The sequence below is a fragment of the Dromiciops gliroides genome, chromosome 4 (assembly GCF_019393635.1).
Source record: "Dromiciops gliroides isolate mDroGli1 chromosome 4, mDroGli1.pri, whole genome shotgun sequence".
NCBI lineage: Eukaryota > Metazoa > Chordata > Mammalia > Microbiotheria > Microbiotheriidae > Dromiciops > Dromiciops gliroides.
In genome coordinates this window covers 494,258,437-494,274,981 of record NC_057864.1, presented here as the reverse complement: position 1 = coordinate 494,274,981, position 16,545 = coordinate 494,258,437, and the positions used below count along the sequence as shown (strand labels likewise).

Below are 16,545 nucleotides of genomic sequence, written 5' to 3'. Positions count from 1 at the left end.
GGGCATAGAAGCCAGGCGTAGAAGTGAGATGGGTGGGATCAAAACTTCCAGCCATCTGTACAGTATTGTGGGGGAAAATAAAATAAAATATTAAACCAAGAGAATCCAACCTCAACATTAGTCAAAAGCTGTTCCCTTGGCCATACTTTGACTTCATGCATGTCTCCCCTCATGTGACAGTTCAGTGTCTGCTCTTGCATGTATTCCTCTTGTGATTGGATGGCATCTTGGCCAACTGGCATCTGATAACTCAGAATAAAGGCAATTAATGTCTTAAATGATAAATTCCCATAATCCAAGTCTCATATGGATTTAAAAATTGAGGATAATAAATGATCGCAAAAAATGTGAATACATCTTGACTCAGAACATAATATATAATTATGCAACAATTTCAAATACCATCCCTTTTTTTTTTTACTAAGTATACAATTACTTTTGTGAAAAATCAGAACATATTTAACTACAAGTTAAAGCACAACACAATCTCAAAGAAAACTTTTTTTGAAAAAGAAAACTTTTACAAATGTTCCCCTCTTTTTTTTGAATATACTTATCAAAAACAATACTTCTAGAATCAATTTACACTTGCCATGGCAACCAATTTGCCAGGGAAATGCTTTAAAGAGTTTGATCAAATAATCAGTTGAGAAAAAATAACAAAAACAAACAACTTGGAATATGGGAGCACAATACTCCTAGAATTAACATTGTATTATGAAATCAAAACCATCTTTCAATGTTTCAAAAATATTCTCTTTTTTAAAAAAAGCTAAGTACAAAACACAATCCCAAAAGCATGAAAATCTCTATGAAAATAAACCCATACCATTAATTCCAAAATGTAGGTGTAATAGCATAGAAATCCTATGTAACCTCTGAACTGATACTATTACTCTGAGTGAATTCAGAACACTCTTGATTCCGATATCTAAAATCCCCAATACTCATATCAATACCTTGCTGCTTACTTCTACATTTCTGTACAATATATACCCTTCCATGGCAAAAGAAGCGGAGTCTTGAACTCTGTTGATGGTTGTCATTCTTATTCAGCTTAAGTTTTTCTTCTTTAGCCCCTCTATATTGTCTGTTAGCCTTTTCACCATACAAATGCTTTATAAGATTATTAATTAAAGACAAAAGCAGGTTAGCAAAATTATGAACAAAACGAGTATATCTGGAATTTAAAGGGTTTTCTAAAGTTGTCTCAGAAGCACAGCCAGGCTGGGGAAGGGCTGAGCCTGAAGCTGCAAATGTAGTTAGAGAAAGTTGCGCATGAGCATTAGATCTCTGGACTTCCCAGGCTGGGGAAGCAATGGGCTTGGCCATGGGAGGAGTAGAGGGTGGGGTCTGGAGAGGAGGGGGAGGGACAAATTTGAATCAGACTTGATTTTGAACTCAGGCCTGGATTCCTCTTCCCTCACTTTGCTTCCAGACACAAGGGGATTAAAAACTTCTAGAGGGTGGGTCGTTGCCTCCAGGCATGCATAATTAGAGCAACAATTAGTGTTAGAACTGGGAAAAGCTACAGGAATCTCTTCAGGTTTCCCAGAAAAAGCATGGTTGGGAGAGGGGGAGATACTTCCTTGTATGAGTACATTGCTGGCTCTTCTAACAAAAATAAAAATAAAAATAGAAAATCCACAAAAACAAAGCATTAACATGATCTTATCCCCCATTTGTCTGGTTAAACAGACTAAAATCAAAAATAGGGTAATTAGGGAGTTTAAAAGGTCCATTTGAAAAAATTTAAAGGGAAAACACAGCCAGTACGCCAGTACTTAGCAGTTAAAGGGAGAGGGTAGGGGAAATTTCTTACCCAACCAGAAGATCAGAAGACTGAGGTTTAGCTCATCCCTTCGTGGTCGCCATCTGTTAAGGGCTAAAATTGTAGCTAAACTGTCTAAAATATCTAATGAGTGGTCGCCAATAAATTATAAGCTTTAGCAAGAGTTAGGCTTTTTTTTTTTTTTTAGTGAGGCAATTGGGGTTAAGTGACTTGCCCAGAGTCAAACAGCTAGTAAGTGTTAAGTGTCTGAGGCCGGATTTGAACTCTGGTCCTCCTGACTCCAGGGCCGGTGCTAGAGTTAGGCTTTTAAGCATTTATTAAGGAGAATAAGAATTTGGTAAAGAGAGAAGAAAAGGCCTAGATTCCTGTCTATTAAAGGGAGAGCACATTTCTAGGTCCCTTCTCCGCCAGAGTCCTCAGGAAAGAGCCTGAGACCGAGCGCCAGTCTCTTCCTTCCTCCTCCCACTAGCCCGCGTCGCTTCCTGATGCCAAAGAAAAGACTCCTGGTCTTGCCCTCAAAGACCTTCACTTCATGGGCGGAACTCTTCTACAGTAAGTCTCCAGCAGGGGGCGTCATTCCAATCGTTACAGTTAGAATGGATTCAAATGTAAAGTAGTTGCCTTTAGACATCTCCCTCTTGCCTGTTAGGGGGGTATTTCCTAGGTCTGGAAATCATTTTTTCTCCCTTTGTGGAGTGTCCACTGAGTGGCCTTGGCTGTGTGGCATGGCAGATGAAGGAGTCTCTTGTTGGGCTCACTCACAGTGTCTTAACCTGATCTCTTTTGTCCCTGGTACTTTTGGGGGCAACCCACGGGCTCCATGCAGGGCATGCTGGGCCTGGAGTCAGGAAGACCCGAGCTCCCATCTGGCCTTGGTTGCCATGTTGTTACTGGCACTTTGCTGCAGGCACAGTGAAGTCCTGAACCTTCTGAAATGGGGATAATAGCACATTGGAAAAAGAAATGCGTACTTGGTGACCATCTCTGGCCCTGCTGGAGTTTTCCCAGGTGTCGCTGACCTCTATGTGTAATGCTCCTTAATTCTGGTGATGCTGGTTGTTGATCCTGGGTGATGTCTTAACTTGCGCATGATTTAAGGAAGGCCTGCTTTCACAGAGTCCTCAGCCTCATGTACTCTTCTGGACTCACTGAGGTCCGGGGCAGGACCAAGGTCAGGATGACTGGTGATCTCCCGGGACACAGTGGATGAACTTGGTGTCTCCGATGTTTGGCCAAGTCTCCAGACGCTCCGCAGCTCCTGCCTCCCGTGCACATTCCACCAGGGGAAGTCTTCCCGTGCTGGTGGTGGAATCCCCTTAACTACCCCACAGGCTTGAGGTCTGTTGGTTGCCCTCAACCGGAGCTAGCCTGTCTGCCGAAGTGGTTTACTGGGCTGTGGCCCCTGTTTATGCTCTGGCTTCTGGGAGTCCCAGGGGAGAGTTGGGGGACAGGTGGACACCAAAGGTGGCTGAGTGACTGACCCTCCCACCCTAGGGGTAGCTGCTCCTGAGCACTGTGAGCAGTTCAGCGCCCTCACGGGAAAGCTCATGCCCAGACAGAGGAACTCGTTCAGGTGGCAAGCAGAGCGAACTCCCCTGGGGAAGAACTCCACAGGCAAACATCGGATCCCTTGTGATTTTGCTAGAGCTGTTGCTTCCATTTCCATTTCCTTATCCCCTCCCTCTGGCCCCAGCCTCCCAGCCCTGCTTTGTCACCTCTGGGCCTGCCTTAACAACCCAGTGCACAGAAATCCTGAAATTATGCAAAAGGCAAATTAAGGACAAGCTTCCCTGGCCCCCTTAAAATGTAACGTGCAGAAATGCTGATTTACACGCCTTATTTCCTTCCACAAGGGTTACATAAAGTGAGAGCCCTGTTTGGGGCATGGGCTGAGGTGGCTGGGGCTTGACAAGAACAGGGGCCCTGTTTTCACTTCTGACAGTCCAGTGAAGAGGAGGCCTGGGGCCACACTGTCAAGAGATGGGGGAGGGGGCGGGAAGAGAGGGGGAGGGGGAAGAGAGAGGGGGCACAAGGGGAGGGGGAGGAGGGATACAGCATGTATCTCCAATAGCGGTTTTTCAACCACTGTCCATATGATGTTGTCCACCTTGTCCAGGGTTGCACCCATGACCCTGAGGTCTGATTTTTTTTTTGGAAGGGTGCTTTGATTACAGATAGAAAACTCCACTTAGCAGAAGCAGCGCTCATTTTTCTGTCAGGGAAATGTCCCCAGACTCCATTCAGGGACTTGGCCAGATGTCAAGGACAGTGGTTTGTCCTTCCGGAGCCCTGGGGTTTTTTCCTCCGCTGGAGCAGGCATGGGGACTGCGAATGGTTGTAAATGGAGTATGGTGCTGAGGGTGAGCTGAGAAGGCTAACTGACCCGGGCTGGGATTCTGTTTCAGGTGTGGAGACTTCTCTCCAGACAGGGTGCTCACAGGCTCCAGCTGCCGGCTCCAAACAGCAGAAGGCGCGTTCTGCCAACTCGAGGGATGAGCGCTTCCGATCCGGTAAGGAAAGAGCCGAGCTCCCTGTGGCAGACAGTAGCCGTTGCGTAGCCCACTCTTCTACTACAACAGTAGTCACCGAGGACAGCCAACATTTATGTGGCACCTACTGTGTGTAACAGCTTTATAATTATCATCTCCCTTATTGGCTCCTCCCAACAACCCTGTCAGGTGAGGGCTCTTATCATCCCCATTTTATAGAAGAGGAAACTGAGGCCGACAGAGGGAAGGGAAGTGATTTGTCCATGGTCACATGGATTTGAACTCAGTTCTTCCTGCCCCTAGGCCCTGTGCTCTGTGTACCATGGTGCCCATTCACTGCCCCACCAGAGCAAAGTGACTTGTCCAAGGGTTCCTGGGTGTTAAGGTATCAGAGCCAAGATTTAAAGTGGGGTCCTAGGGTATCCCACCCAAGGCCCCTGTGCTGGGGAGTGGTGCTCTGCCTTCTTCATCTTCTCTCATCCCACTTTGAGGAGAGGATTTAGGGGTGTTTGGGGCCCTGGTGGGGGCTGGGAGAGAGGACACACAGAGCCTTCTGGGGGTGCTCGACCAGGGTGCATCCTCACCTCACATCGTGCACAAGACAAGCAGCGACCTGCCGGTCGGTCGTGTGGCACACCCGGATTCCCACTCCTGTCTGACCGTCTCTTTCCCTGCTTCATTCAGCCTGCCTTAGTTGCTGCTGCTTGGGCTGTGAGATTGTTGACTGTTTGGTCTGTATTTCCTTCCCTGCTGCAGTAATTAAAGCGAATACAGATTGGAATTCCATATTTGGTTCCTCATTATAACCATGGGGAGGCCGGGTCGGCGAGACCCTGTGCATGTGCCTGTGCTGATCAGTGAGGACGCAATGAAGAGAGTTCTTCGAGAATGAAACGACTTTGCTTTTTTCCAGTGGAGAATCTCCCTTTGTTTGGTGACCTATTTTCTTTGCTCGAGCAGTGCCCTAGGAGGCACTGGCTCTGACATTTCCGTATCTGGTACAGCCGGCCGACAAGATGGAAGTGCGATGCGGCGGGGCCTCAGCTGGGCTCCAGTCCTGGCTTTTCATAGAGTCTGAGTGGGGGGAACACGCCCAGCAGGTGCTTGGTCAGGTGTCTTCTGTGTGAAGACCCTTAGGCAGAGGGTAGCCCCTTGTCTTCAGGGGCAGAAAGATTTCCATGGCGCTAGGCCTCAGTCTGCCTGTTTATGACTAACCCCGCTACTCCTTTTGCCCCTTGGGGCAAGCCAAGCCCACCTGATGGTGCCTCCTGGTCCTTGAAGACTGTCTGCTCCCAGGTCCCTCAAAGCCTTTGTTTCTGCAGCTGAGCCCCCGAGGTCCTGCAGATGGTCCCCATGTGGCATGAGCTCATGGCCCTCCACTTCCCTGGTGATCCTTCTCCACAGGCTGCCCTCACCCCCCAACGCAGTGATCCAGGAGTGATCTGAAGCAGGAAGCTCAGAGGGACCCTTGGCTCGCGGGGTCAGGGGCCCTACATGGCCCATGCTGATCATGCTCAGGCCAGGTTTTGCCTCATGTCTTTGTCATCTGGTGCCTTTGCTCTTCCTCCAGGCTAGGTGAGCAGGCCATCTCTGCCTTGTCTGTCATTGAGCAGGATGTTCATACAGTGTCAAGCACATGTCCCCAAGGAGGGCATGATACGCTCTCAAATGACTACTTAAAGTCTGGGTAGACCAGACCTGCTTTCTCCCCTGACCTATCCAGGAAATCCATGTGTGTCCCTGTCTCGAGAAGGCCACGGCAGCCTGTCTGTCCTGAGAACCTGCCAGCACTGCCTTTCAAAGGCCCCGTATCCATCCCTTTCTTCCTCCCTGGGCCCGTGCTTCCCAGCCCTTCCTGGGCTGCCGCCCCCTGGGGTCCATACTCTGCTTTTCACTCCATCTTCCAGCCTCCTGGCCAGCCTTTTCTCAGGAAAACATAAGTTTTGTCATGTCCCTGCTTTACCAGCAGTTGCTAAGCTGTCAAACCTCTGCTGTGACACTTGAGTGACCAGCCAGCAGGTCTTTCCATGGGTCCTCTGTGGGAGGTTTTGTGCCTCCCTGGGGGATGCCCACAGGGCACCAAAGGAGACACCTGGGAAAATGAAGTAGTGTCACAGAACGGGGGGGGGGGGTCCTCAAAGTCTGTCCTTTGACCTCTCTGCACTCTCTGATGATCTCTACCAAATGACGTCAGGTGTGACAATTGACCCCTGTGGCTTTCATTCTTTCATTTCCTCCTTGGTAAAGTGGGGGAGGGGGTTCCTCTGTGCCCTTGTCAGGAGAACACTGAGCAGGGAGCTTGGTTAGCTCCGGGCCAGAGACTGGCAGTGTCCCCTCTACAAGGAAAGTTATTGAATCTCCATGACAGAGTCAGGCCTGGCAGACACGGGTCTACACATGGGGTTATTCACCCCAAAGAGTTTGAAATGGGACTTTGGTTCCCTCCACCCCTGCCAATGTATGGATGGTGATTGATTGGGTTACCCACCAACCGGCACAGGTGGTAGTGTGTCTGAAGTGTGTCTGCTCATGCTGATTGGACTTGGGCTCTGACAAGACTTCCTTCCTTCCTCTTGAGAGCAGAAGCTCTGTGTGTGTGCGTGTGCATGTGCGCGCGTGCGTGTGTGCGTGCGTGTGTGTGTGTGTGTGCGCGTGTGCGCGAGCTAGGAGAGGGGCCCTAAGTGGGTGGACCCTGGTGGCTTTGCCTGTGCTTTATTCTGTCCTGTTGGTGAGACAAGGAGGCCAACTAGAAGGTGTCTCTTCATGGTGCCATGGATGCTGAGGGTCACCTCCTGAAGCCTGCCGTGGACCAGCAGTTTTAGTGGGGCTGGAGGCCTGTCCCTCTGTCCAGGCCCGTCCTCTACTGAGTCAGGTTCCTAGAACTCAAATGAGAACCGTAGTGAGCTGTGAGGATGTAGCCTGTGGTGAGCCCGCTGTGGGCCTCAGGAAGATTGGGCTTCCCCATTAGGAGTAAGAAGCACATGGTGCAGCCAGACTGGGTGGCTGCAAAGGTGCTTTTTGCAGGAGGAAACGCCCCGGCACGGCCCCTCGGGCCAGTTCCCACCTCTGCTTCCCTGCTTACGGCCCTGCTCAGGCACAGATCAGGGGAGGGCAAAGCGGTAACACAGGGGCAGCAGGCAGACTCGGCCTGGCGGAGTGAGCCAAGACTCAGCCACTGGCAGCGTGAAGGCCTGCCTGGCGCTGGGACACAGGGATCCCTGCCATTCAGAAGCCCCCATTCCACCGAGGAGGGAAGTAAATGAAGAGCAACGGGGCAGCCACATGGGGAGATCAAGGTTCCTGGAAGAGATGGCATTGCAGCCGCGCCTGGAGGGAACCAGCTGTTCAGAGTGGTGGCAGCAAAGAGGGGAGGCCTTCCTGGCATCCTGTGCAGAAGCCTGGTGGTGGGAAATGGAGCGCCAGATTTGGGTGGGGCATGGAAGAGGACATGAAGATAACACCCCCCAGAGGGTCTCCCTGCTCCCAGAGGGATAAGGACAAGACTGAGGCGGATTCTCTCAGTTTCTGGCTCCGGTTGGCAGGTGTCTCTTGGGGGAAGGGAAGGCATGTCTCACTGGGCAGCTTCCCTGAGGCCAAAGTCAGAGAGGCCTCAGGGAGGGGGACAGAGCGACATCTCTGTGGTCATGGGGTATCCAGGACTGGAACCTGTCATCCGATCCTTGTCCAGGGACGCGGGCACCCCCTTTCCCTACCCTGGGTTAGGGGACATGGCAAAGCCAAGCCGGGCCCACCCTAAGAGGCTGGAGACTGTAGGTTCAGCCCACGTGGCTCTTGTGGTTTGGAAATCAAGGTGGTCTCATGCTTGCCCTGAATGACACTGTCTCTCCTCTGCAGATGTCCACACCGAAGCCGTACAAGCCGCATTAGCCAAGTACAAAGAAAGGAAGATGCCTATGCCTTCCAAGAGACGCTCTGTCCTCACACACTCTTCTGTGGAGACCTACACGCCTCCAGGTACCCGACTGGGCTGTCTGGTGACCGCTGGTGGGTGGGGCTGGACAGGTGTGTGTGCGCGCGTGCGCGCGTGCGCGTGTACGCGTGTAAGCCTGTGTACATGAATGAGTGTGCATGTGGGGGTGCATGTGCCCATTGCACACTTGCTTGTGAACATGTATATGTGTATGAGAAGGTGTGTGGTATACATGTGTATGCGTGCATACCCTTGTATGTGCATACCTATGGGTGCACAGTGTTGTGTGCTTGTGCCTGTGTGTGTGTATAACTGTGTGAGCGTGTGTTTAACTGTGCATATGCATGTGTGTGTGTAAGTATGTGTGTTCAATGCAAACCGAATGTGGGTGTTTGCGCATGTGTTTGTATGTTTGCATGTGTGTGCTGCGTGAGCTTCATGCTCCTCCTCTGTCAGAGGGAAGGACAGCAAGGCAGGACATGTTGATCTCCCGGCTTGGCATGCCCAAGGAGCTGGGCTGCTGCAGGTAGGGTAGTAGGCTCCCTGCTTCACGTGGCCCAAGCCTTGGGACAAGCCACACGTCAGATGGGTGGTCAGTAACATGGGCAGGGGTTTGAGTGGCGAGTGGCCCTTCCTGGGCCCTCCTTGGCACTTGAAGCTGGTTCATTCACTTTTTCGCCTTGTAGGGGCCGAAATTTAATATATGGAGCGACATATTGGGGTCCCGGAAATAATGAGGGACCTCTAGGTTAAAAGCTCCCTCCCCTCTGAACTGCCCTTTTAGATATTTCTCCCAGGCCAATAAGAAAGTAGCCTCACAGCTTCTTTTCCACAAAAGGATCAGATTTTATTACTTGGGAAGTGAACACCAAAGGTGAAATTAATAAAGATGAAAGATAAGGAAATAGGGAAAAAGAAATATAGATAAATCCTCTTAACTCTAACCAAAGTCTATACAATCCCCATATCGTTTCCAATTAAGCTAATTCAAAGGAGTGCAGGGGCTTTTGTGTTCATTCACCACTCCTGGAAAGTCTGCTAGCTTTCTCACATCACTAGAAAACCAAGCAAGGAGAGAGAGAGAGCGAGCGAGAGGGAGAGAGAGAGGGAGAGCGCGAGAGAGAGAGAGCGCGAGAGTGAGAGAGCGAGAGGGAGAGAGTGAGAGAGTGAGAGAGCGAGAGGGAGAGAGTGAGAGAGAGAGAGTGAGCGCGAGAGAGAGAGAGCGAGCGAGAGGGAGAGAGAGAGGGAGAGAGCGAGAGAGAGAGAGCGCGAGAGTGAGAGAGCGAGAGGGAGAGAGTGAGAGAGAGAGAGTGAGCGAGCGAGCGAGAGAGAGCGAGAGAGAGAGTGAGAGAGAGAGTGAGAGAGAGAGAGCATGAGAGTGTTCTCGAAGTGACTCCTTGCCTCCCCTCAACGAGCGTTCAATCTCCCTCCCCCAGAAGGGGAGGTCCTTCAAAAATTGCCTATGGAGAGTTCTCCTTCTAACTTCGGGGTGGGCCAGGTGTGGCCCCTCCAGACAAGTCAGCTAAATTCCAATAATTTTTACTACGGCCTCCTCTTTGGGATCTGTTTTTAACCATGTGCCCTGGGCATAAGGAGCACATGGGGGAGGCCTTTGCAGGGATCGGCTTCTTATTAGAAGCACAAGCTGGGAGCGCATGACATAGGAACTGGGCTTGAACTTGTTGCTTGGCTAGGTCTGGGTGGCCACCATGCTCTGGGATGTGGCTCCATACCCAGATAGCTCTGTTTCCGCCACTGCCAGCTCTACCATGGGCAGGAAAGGCAGGGCTCGGGGGCCTTGAGTCACTGGCTGGGTATAATTTGGGCAGGTCCTTGCCCCCTGCTTCATTTGGTGGATGGAGGATAGAGACCACCCTTCCTATCTGAATTCTCCTGAGCAGTTTTGGGCAGACAAGTAGCCTAGGCACTGGGATTCCCCAGCCCAGCCCTCTGGCTTGGGTTGTTTTGATTAGAAATCTCCCTCTGATGGGCTGCACACTGTCCTTCTACCGTTTTGTGGGCTGGGCACCAGCCACACCACAGCAGGGTGGCACGGCGCGACCACTGTTGCCTGAGCCTCTCCAAAGCTGGCTTCCCTTGCTCAGGCCTGGGCCCAAAGAGTAGGCAGTCAAGGGCTGCCTCTATGTGGGCCATCAATGGCTGGCCTGCAGCATTCCTGATAGCACCAGACTGCTGAACAAAGAAAGGTTGGGCCTTTAAGAGAAAACAGGAGTCCTTCATTCCCTCCTGCCGTGATGGATGCTCGGTCACTGCCCAAAGGAGCGCCTTCTGGCCCTGGGCTGTGCTGTTCTCTGAGGGGCTCTCCACCCCCCCAGGAGCCCTGGGCTCTTTCATGCCGGTGGCGGGGCCCGGGAGGGCCTGGCAGGCATCCTGGCTCGGCCCGGCGTGACGTGCCTGTCGTGCTTATTTCCGTCACAGACACGTCCTCGGCCTCAGAAGATGAGGGCTCGCTCCGGCGGCAAGGGCGACTCACTTCCACTCCGTTCCAGAGCCATTCCAACGTAGAACCCTGGCTTCATCGGGTCATTCAGGGCTCCTCCACCTCATCCTCTGCCTCTTCCACTTCATCCCACCCGGGAGGGAAACCTGCTGCCGCTTCCAATACAGTTCCCGCCACCGCCGCCGCCACAGTGCTTGCAGATCTCATGGCCCACGCTCAGCTAGGTTAGTACAATAACCGCCTCTGGACACTCATCACACCAGGAGTACCCAGCTGGCCCCCCCACGGGCTGGTCCCCCCCCAGGCAGGCCCTGCAGGGGCTGTGAGGTTTCAGGAGCAAAAGCCCTCATCTTCACCCCGACCTTTCCCTTTCGGCGAGGGGTGCAGACGTGCTCTGAGCAGCGCTCGCATGGCCCGGTAGTCGGAGCCCGGGCATTCGGCAGCCGTAGTCTGGAGCTGGCTTCCCCTCCGGTACCTTGGGACGAGATCTCGGTGAACTGTGAAGTAGTAATGCCATGTAGGGAATGTGGATCACAGGAAAGGGGAGCCATTCTCAGGCCTCCTGGCCTTTCAGTAACCTCACCCCTTACGCACTGGTGGCTGTTTAGCGGTTAGAGATGAGAATCTTCCATAAAGAAATGCCGTCTGCAGGCCCAGGGCCGCTCCCTCCCCACTGCCCTGATCCTCTTTCTCGCTCCATTCTTGGAGTGGCTCAGTAATGATTCCGGGCCCGGCAGGGCCGAGTTCAAGCTGGCTGCAGACGCAGGACATTCTGCATCGGGGGCGTTTGCTCTTCTCAGGGGTAGAAGCCAAACAATAAGAAATCAAAGTTAGATGTCCCTTTAACCTTCAAAATGAAAATATCGATTCCTGAACACGAAACGATGTTAAGACAGGCTTGGGCTCCAACAGTCTGTGTCCCCGGCTCCCTTCTCAACACCCCGGGGTTGCCCACCTGCCACCCCCATTTGCCCATGACTGTCACAGAGCCGGTGCTGCCCTGCCTACCCGGGAGGGCCGCGGGCCTCAGCAGCCTGTGTCTGGGTGTCCCCAGGCGGTCATTGCATTTCTTCTGTGCTGTCCATGCCCATCATCATCTGCTCATGGTCTCCTGCTTTTGCTTCCCTCCCTCCCTAGCACGCTCCCATGTGCTCTGAATCCCTCGTGTGGGTCATTTCCCATTCAAATGTCTGCACCCCCAGCGGTTCTGCCGGTTCCTGGCACCCCCTTTGCTCCCACAAGAAGTACTACAGGGAAGATCTGGGCAGTTGTGTCCCTGCCTCGGGCTGCAGAGACGCAGAGATGTCTAAACTAAGCCCCTTCTTTTAATGATACGGAGATCCTGTGACTCACCCTGGGTCTCACCCAGCGTGTCAGGGAGGAGAAGCCGAGGACAGCCTGAAGCCTGTTCGCCAGTCCAGGGCCTGCTGCCTCCTTCCTGGCAGCGGTTTCTCAGGAGGGTCCCCATGACTTAGCCAGTCAGCAGGCATGGGCTGCCCAGCGGCACCTCACTCCGGCATCTTTGTTTAGCGTGAGGTCTGAGCCGCTGCTTCAGGTTTGGCTGGATTGGCAACAAGAGTGTTTTGAGACAGCCGCGCTCTCCATTCATGGTTTTCCTTGCTGGCGGTTCACGGGGCTGTATCCCTGAGCATTGCAAAGGGAAGTCCCTCTCCGTTACCTAGAGGATTCTCCAGTCAGTTTCCATTGGATGGCCCACCTTTGCTTCCCATAAGAAGGAGCGCTGCTGGCTCCAGGGGGTGTCAGGAAGGCACCTCCATGAAGGAGAGCAGGACGGGGGATTCCCCAGACTTATTCCCAATAGCCTCTTGGCAGCTCTTTCTGGGCGCCAGGGGCCATGACCACAGCCACTCTCCATTGGCCATGGTGGTGGCCCCCTGGGCTCAGGAGAGCTTGGAGGGCATGGTGGCACAGCCTGGGGGCCAGGCTTGTCTGGTGGGCCTGTTTCCATCCCAGATGGATGGCATCCGGGGTGCAGACATCTTCCTATACACCTCCTCTGGGGAGAGTTAGGTGGAGGTCACGCAAACGGTATGGCCTGCTCCAGAGGGGTCCTGTCATCGGCAAGACCCCTCTTGGGACAGCACAAAGACATGAGACCTTGGGAGGTTTTCCCAGTCTGGCAGACTGCCCCTGACTGGGAGTAATGGATCTTTTTGTGACGGGAATTTCGCCGCCATTTCTCAGTGGCAGCAACTGTCTTTTGGACAGCCCAGGACAAAACTCTTGGTGGACGTGGAGCATGTCACAGGAGAGCAGTTGGCTGGGCCGTCCTTGTTTGTTCATTGGCCGGACCATGGCCTCTTGGGCACTGAGCTCAGTGCATCTGGAGGCCTCATGAGCTGCAGTGCTCTGGGCTCTTGTCGGGAGGCCCCCTTTCCAGCCATCAGGGAAGTCACAAATTGCAGGACAATGGGAGAACATGGTGGGTGTAGGGGAGAAGAAGCAGATATATCTTGGAGCAGGGATCTCTCATCTTTTAAAACTCCTGTGCTCAGCCGGCCCGACTCCAGGTGCCTGCATGGGTTAACCTGGGCACTGGGCACCTTATCTCGCTCATTTGCAGTCATTTTTCCTCATGTTCTGCAGGTCCCTAGAACTTCAACATATGCGGGACTTGCTCATTCAACCTAACAAACATTTATTAGGCACCTACTGTATTCAGGGCTCTCTTCCAGCGTGGTTTATGTTCTGACAAAATAGGGCATTTTCTGGCCATTGGAGACGGGGCTGGACTGGGGTGGAACGGAGAAGCCAGCCTGGGACAGGAGGGCTCACTCAGGGACCAGCTGGCAGCAGAGCCTTGCAAAGAGGCAAGGACCAGCTTGTGGAGAGTCTCTCTGAGAAGCAGACACCTGAATCCTAGACTCTGAGGAAGGAAGCCCCAGGAGCTAGCCAAGAATCCTCATGTCCGGCCTTCTGCACGAGGCCTCCTGGGACAGCCTCTCCCCCTTGGGGCAGTAGCAGGAAGGTCCTCCTCATGTCCACCCCAGGGCCCTCTCCAGAGCCTTTGTATTAGGAAGATGATTTGGCTGCTGTTTGATGGGTGCCTGAATCAGAGAGGAGAGACAGCGGGAACAGGATGGGGGCCTGGAGGGCACAAGATATGGCAGAGGCCAAGGAGACTGGGCTGATCATGGGATCTCAGAGAGAGAGCTGGGAGGGACTAGACAGGCCACGTGGGCAGAGGGAGCAGTGCTGGGCACACCCTTGACCGGTGATGTATACTGTGCTGCTCATGCTTTGTCTGGGGGAGGCCCAGGGTCACTGGGGAGACAGCGCATTTGCAGCTTGATGGCTTGGGAGGACCAGCTACTGTCTCTGCGTCTGGGCAGAATCCCAGTCTGTGATTCTCTGCTTTTTGCAGTGTTTCTGACTTGCTTCGGACCGATAAAGTGGCTTTAAACATCAATTTTAAATGCTATTGACGTCTGCCTGCCAGTTTCAAGAAACCCTAGGGCTGTGGAACTCCAGGGGTGCCCCAGGATGGGAACCCCAGGGCTTAGGAAGACCTTTCAGAGTGGATTTCCTCTTGGTTTCTTTCTACTTTCTCCAGCGCATCTTTGTAAAAAACTGTGCGAGGGTCAGGGAGCCCTGAGGCCTGTGGGGGCCTCTCCAGGGCCGTGGCCCTGCCAGCCATGGGGTTCCCCTGCTCCAGTCTGTGTGGGCCGGCCCTGCCCCACAGGGGCTAGCCTGTTTCTCAGGCCAGTGTGATCATAAGAAATGACTCAGTGGGTTCTGGCCAGTTTGGTGGCAGATGGAGTGTCCCAGAGGACTTGAAAAGCCAGCAGGGGAGGCCACCAGGGCTTTGTCTGCCTGGCACCCAGGTAGCTGTTCTGGCAGCCTCAGGGGGCAGCCTTGGCCGCATCTTCCACACCAGTGGCTTCTGAGCGGCCGTTCTATCCCTTCCGGTTCATGCTCCTGCAGATACTGCGGAGGCCTGAGGAGACCAAGAACGCCAGGCCTTGGGATCAGAGCCCTCCGGTTTCACCTGAGTCCTCTTTTCCCTGGGCCAAGTCCCCTCAAAATAAGCTGTCAGGAGAGACTGACCGCTCGCGGGTCCTCTCCCAGGGTCAGTGGATGCTTGCTTTCACGGTCTGTGTGCTCAGTGTTTGCAGGGGGAGCTGGGACGTGAGGGGGCCTCTCTTCTCCTTAGGCCAGGCTCACATCTCTGGCCTCCCAACCAACTCTAAGGTTCCCCCTACCTGGCCCCGACCGCCAGTCTCACCCACAATGCAGTCCTTTGTTCTCAGGTAACCAGAGAATCGAGCTGTCTGTCCTTTCTGCTGCCCAAGTAACACTTGTTAATTTGGTTAATTCTGTTTCAGAAAACTGACGAATCTAGCCAAGTTTAGAGGTGGTGTCCTGGACAGGACATGGGCCTGCGCCCCTGAATTCCCCAAGGGCTCTCTGGTGGAGAGGGGGCTGCATATCTTTCCTTCTTTCTTTGCCCCTACAGATAACCATCCTGCACCTCCTGATGTGACCACTGGCCTTGTAGAACAGCCCCCCCACGAGCGCCCCCAGGTGGCCTCTGTGAGAGGGGTCCCTCGAGGTTACAGCGGCAGCATATTGGAAACAGCTGATGGTAAATGTCCCTGGGTTTCCAGCCTTGGGTCAAGGGTGGGCTTTGAGAGGTGGCTTTGCAGATGTAGACTTTGGAGGGCCGGGAAAGGCAGCTGAAGGCACCACTGAGCCATAACCTCCGAGTCCTCTGAATGACATACACAAGCCCAGGTGGCCGGTGTTCACTGCGCCTTACAGGCCTCCTTTAGTCATCTTGTGGTGACACAGATGCTTTTGGCTCCCGCCAAACTGCAGACCCATAGATTGTGGGGTTCACCCAGAGACTACTGGTTTATACTCCCATGCCTCGAAAGCCCTCTCATCAGTACTCTGAGCAAGGCTTATTCAGTCGTGCTGGGAGCCATGCTTTTATGGGTGCTGTGGGTCTGTTGGGTAATAAATCTTTAAAGCTATGAGCTACACAGGGAAAACCATCTCGTTATTCTGCAGTTGTGGTCCTTTTTTGGCCAAAAACTTGCTCGTTGAGCCCAGCTTCCCGCTGGGCTCTCCTGCGCTCCAAAGAGCTTTGGGCTCTCCTGTCCAAGGGTGGGTATGGCCACCACTAAGGACAGTCATTGGACCTCCTTGGTGGGGTCATCGTCCCCCTTTGGTTGGCAGGAGGCAGTGCTGAGCGATGTGTAGAAGCCTGCCATTGGGGTAGGGGGTGGCCAGCCAAGGCCCCCAGCCTTTCCCTAAAGGGCCCACCCCACCTCTCATGACCCACTTTCTCTCCACTTCTTCACTTTGCTAGGTGTTCCGGTAAATAGCAGAGTATCTTCAAAAATCCAGCAGCTTTTGAATACCCTAAAGAGACCAAAGCGCCCTCCCTTGAAGGAGTTCTTTGTGGACGATTTTGAAGAACTGTTAGAAGGTAACGGTGGGGAAGCCCATTGTCCAGTGGTCTGCTCTGTCTGGGCGGGGGCAGGTGTGGCTGTTCTTCCTACAGAGCTAAGCCTTACAGCCGGGGGGTGGCTGGCTGGGGGTGGGTGGGGGGGCTCTCACTTACCAGTGGTGCCTAACTTGTTTCAATGCCTTTTCTTAATCTTTCTTCTTCTCTTGATTTGCTCTTAATCTAATCCAGTCTTAGCTGCTCTTTCTTGGGCACTGAGTCAATGCACATGCCAGGCCCTTGCATACTTCTCTTAATGTACTTACTGGTCACTCTGTGTGTGTGTGTGTGTGTGTGTGTGTGTGTGTGTGTGTGTGTGAGAGAGAGAGAGAGAGATATGTGTGTGAGTGTGTGTGTGTGTGTGTGAGAGAGAGAGATGTGTGTGAGTGTGTGTGGGGG

At 53.1% G+C, this 16,545-nt stretch overlaps 1 protein-coding gene across 4 annotated transcripts in view; it reads left to right on the top strand.

Moving 5' to 3' along the window:
• The window catches only part of DIP2A (disco interacting protein 2 homolog A), a 113,676-nt gene that overhangs the window by 49,088 nt on the left and 48,043 nt on the right, over window positions 1–16,545 (top strand). For 3 of the 4 annotated variants that reach the window (XM_044001643.1, XM_044001644.1, XM_044001642.1), the window contains exons 3-7: window positions 4,198–4,302; window positions 8,137–8,256; window positions 10,652–10,897; window positions 15,151–15,279; window positions 16,009–16,128. In XM_044001643.1, coding sequence (XP_043857578.1) covers window positions 4,198–4,302; window positions 8,137–8,256; window positions 10,652–10,897; window positions 15,151–15,279; window positions 16,009–16,128 — 720 coding nt within the window. The remainder of the gene's footprint in view (window positions 1–4,197; window positions 4,303–8,136; window positions 8,257–10,651; window positions 10,898–15,150; window positions 15,280–16,008; window positions 16,129–16,545) is intronic. The other variant, XM_044001645.1, reaches the window with a different exon arrangement.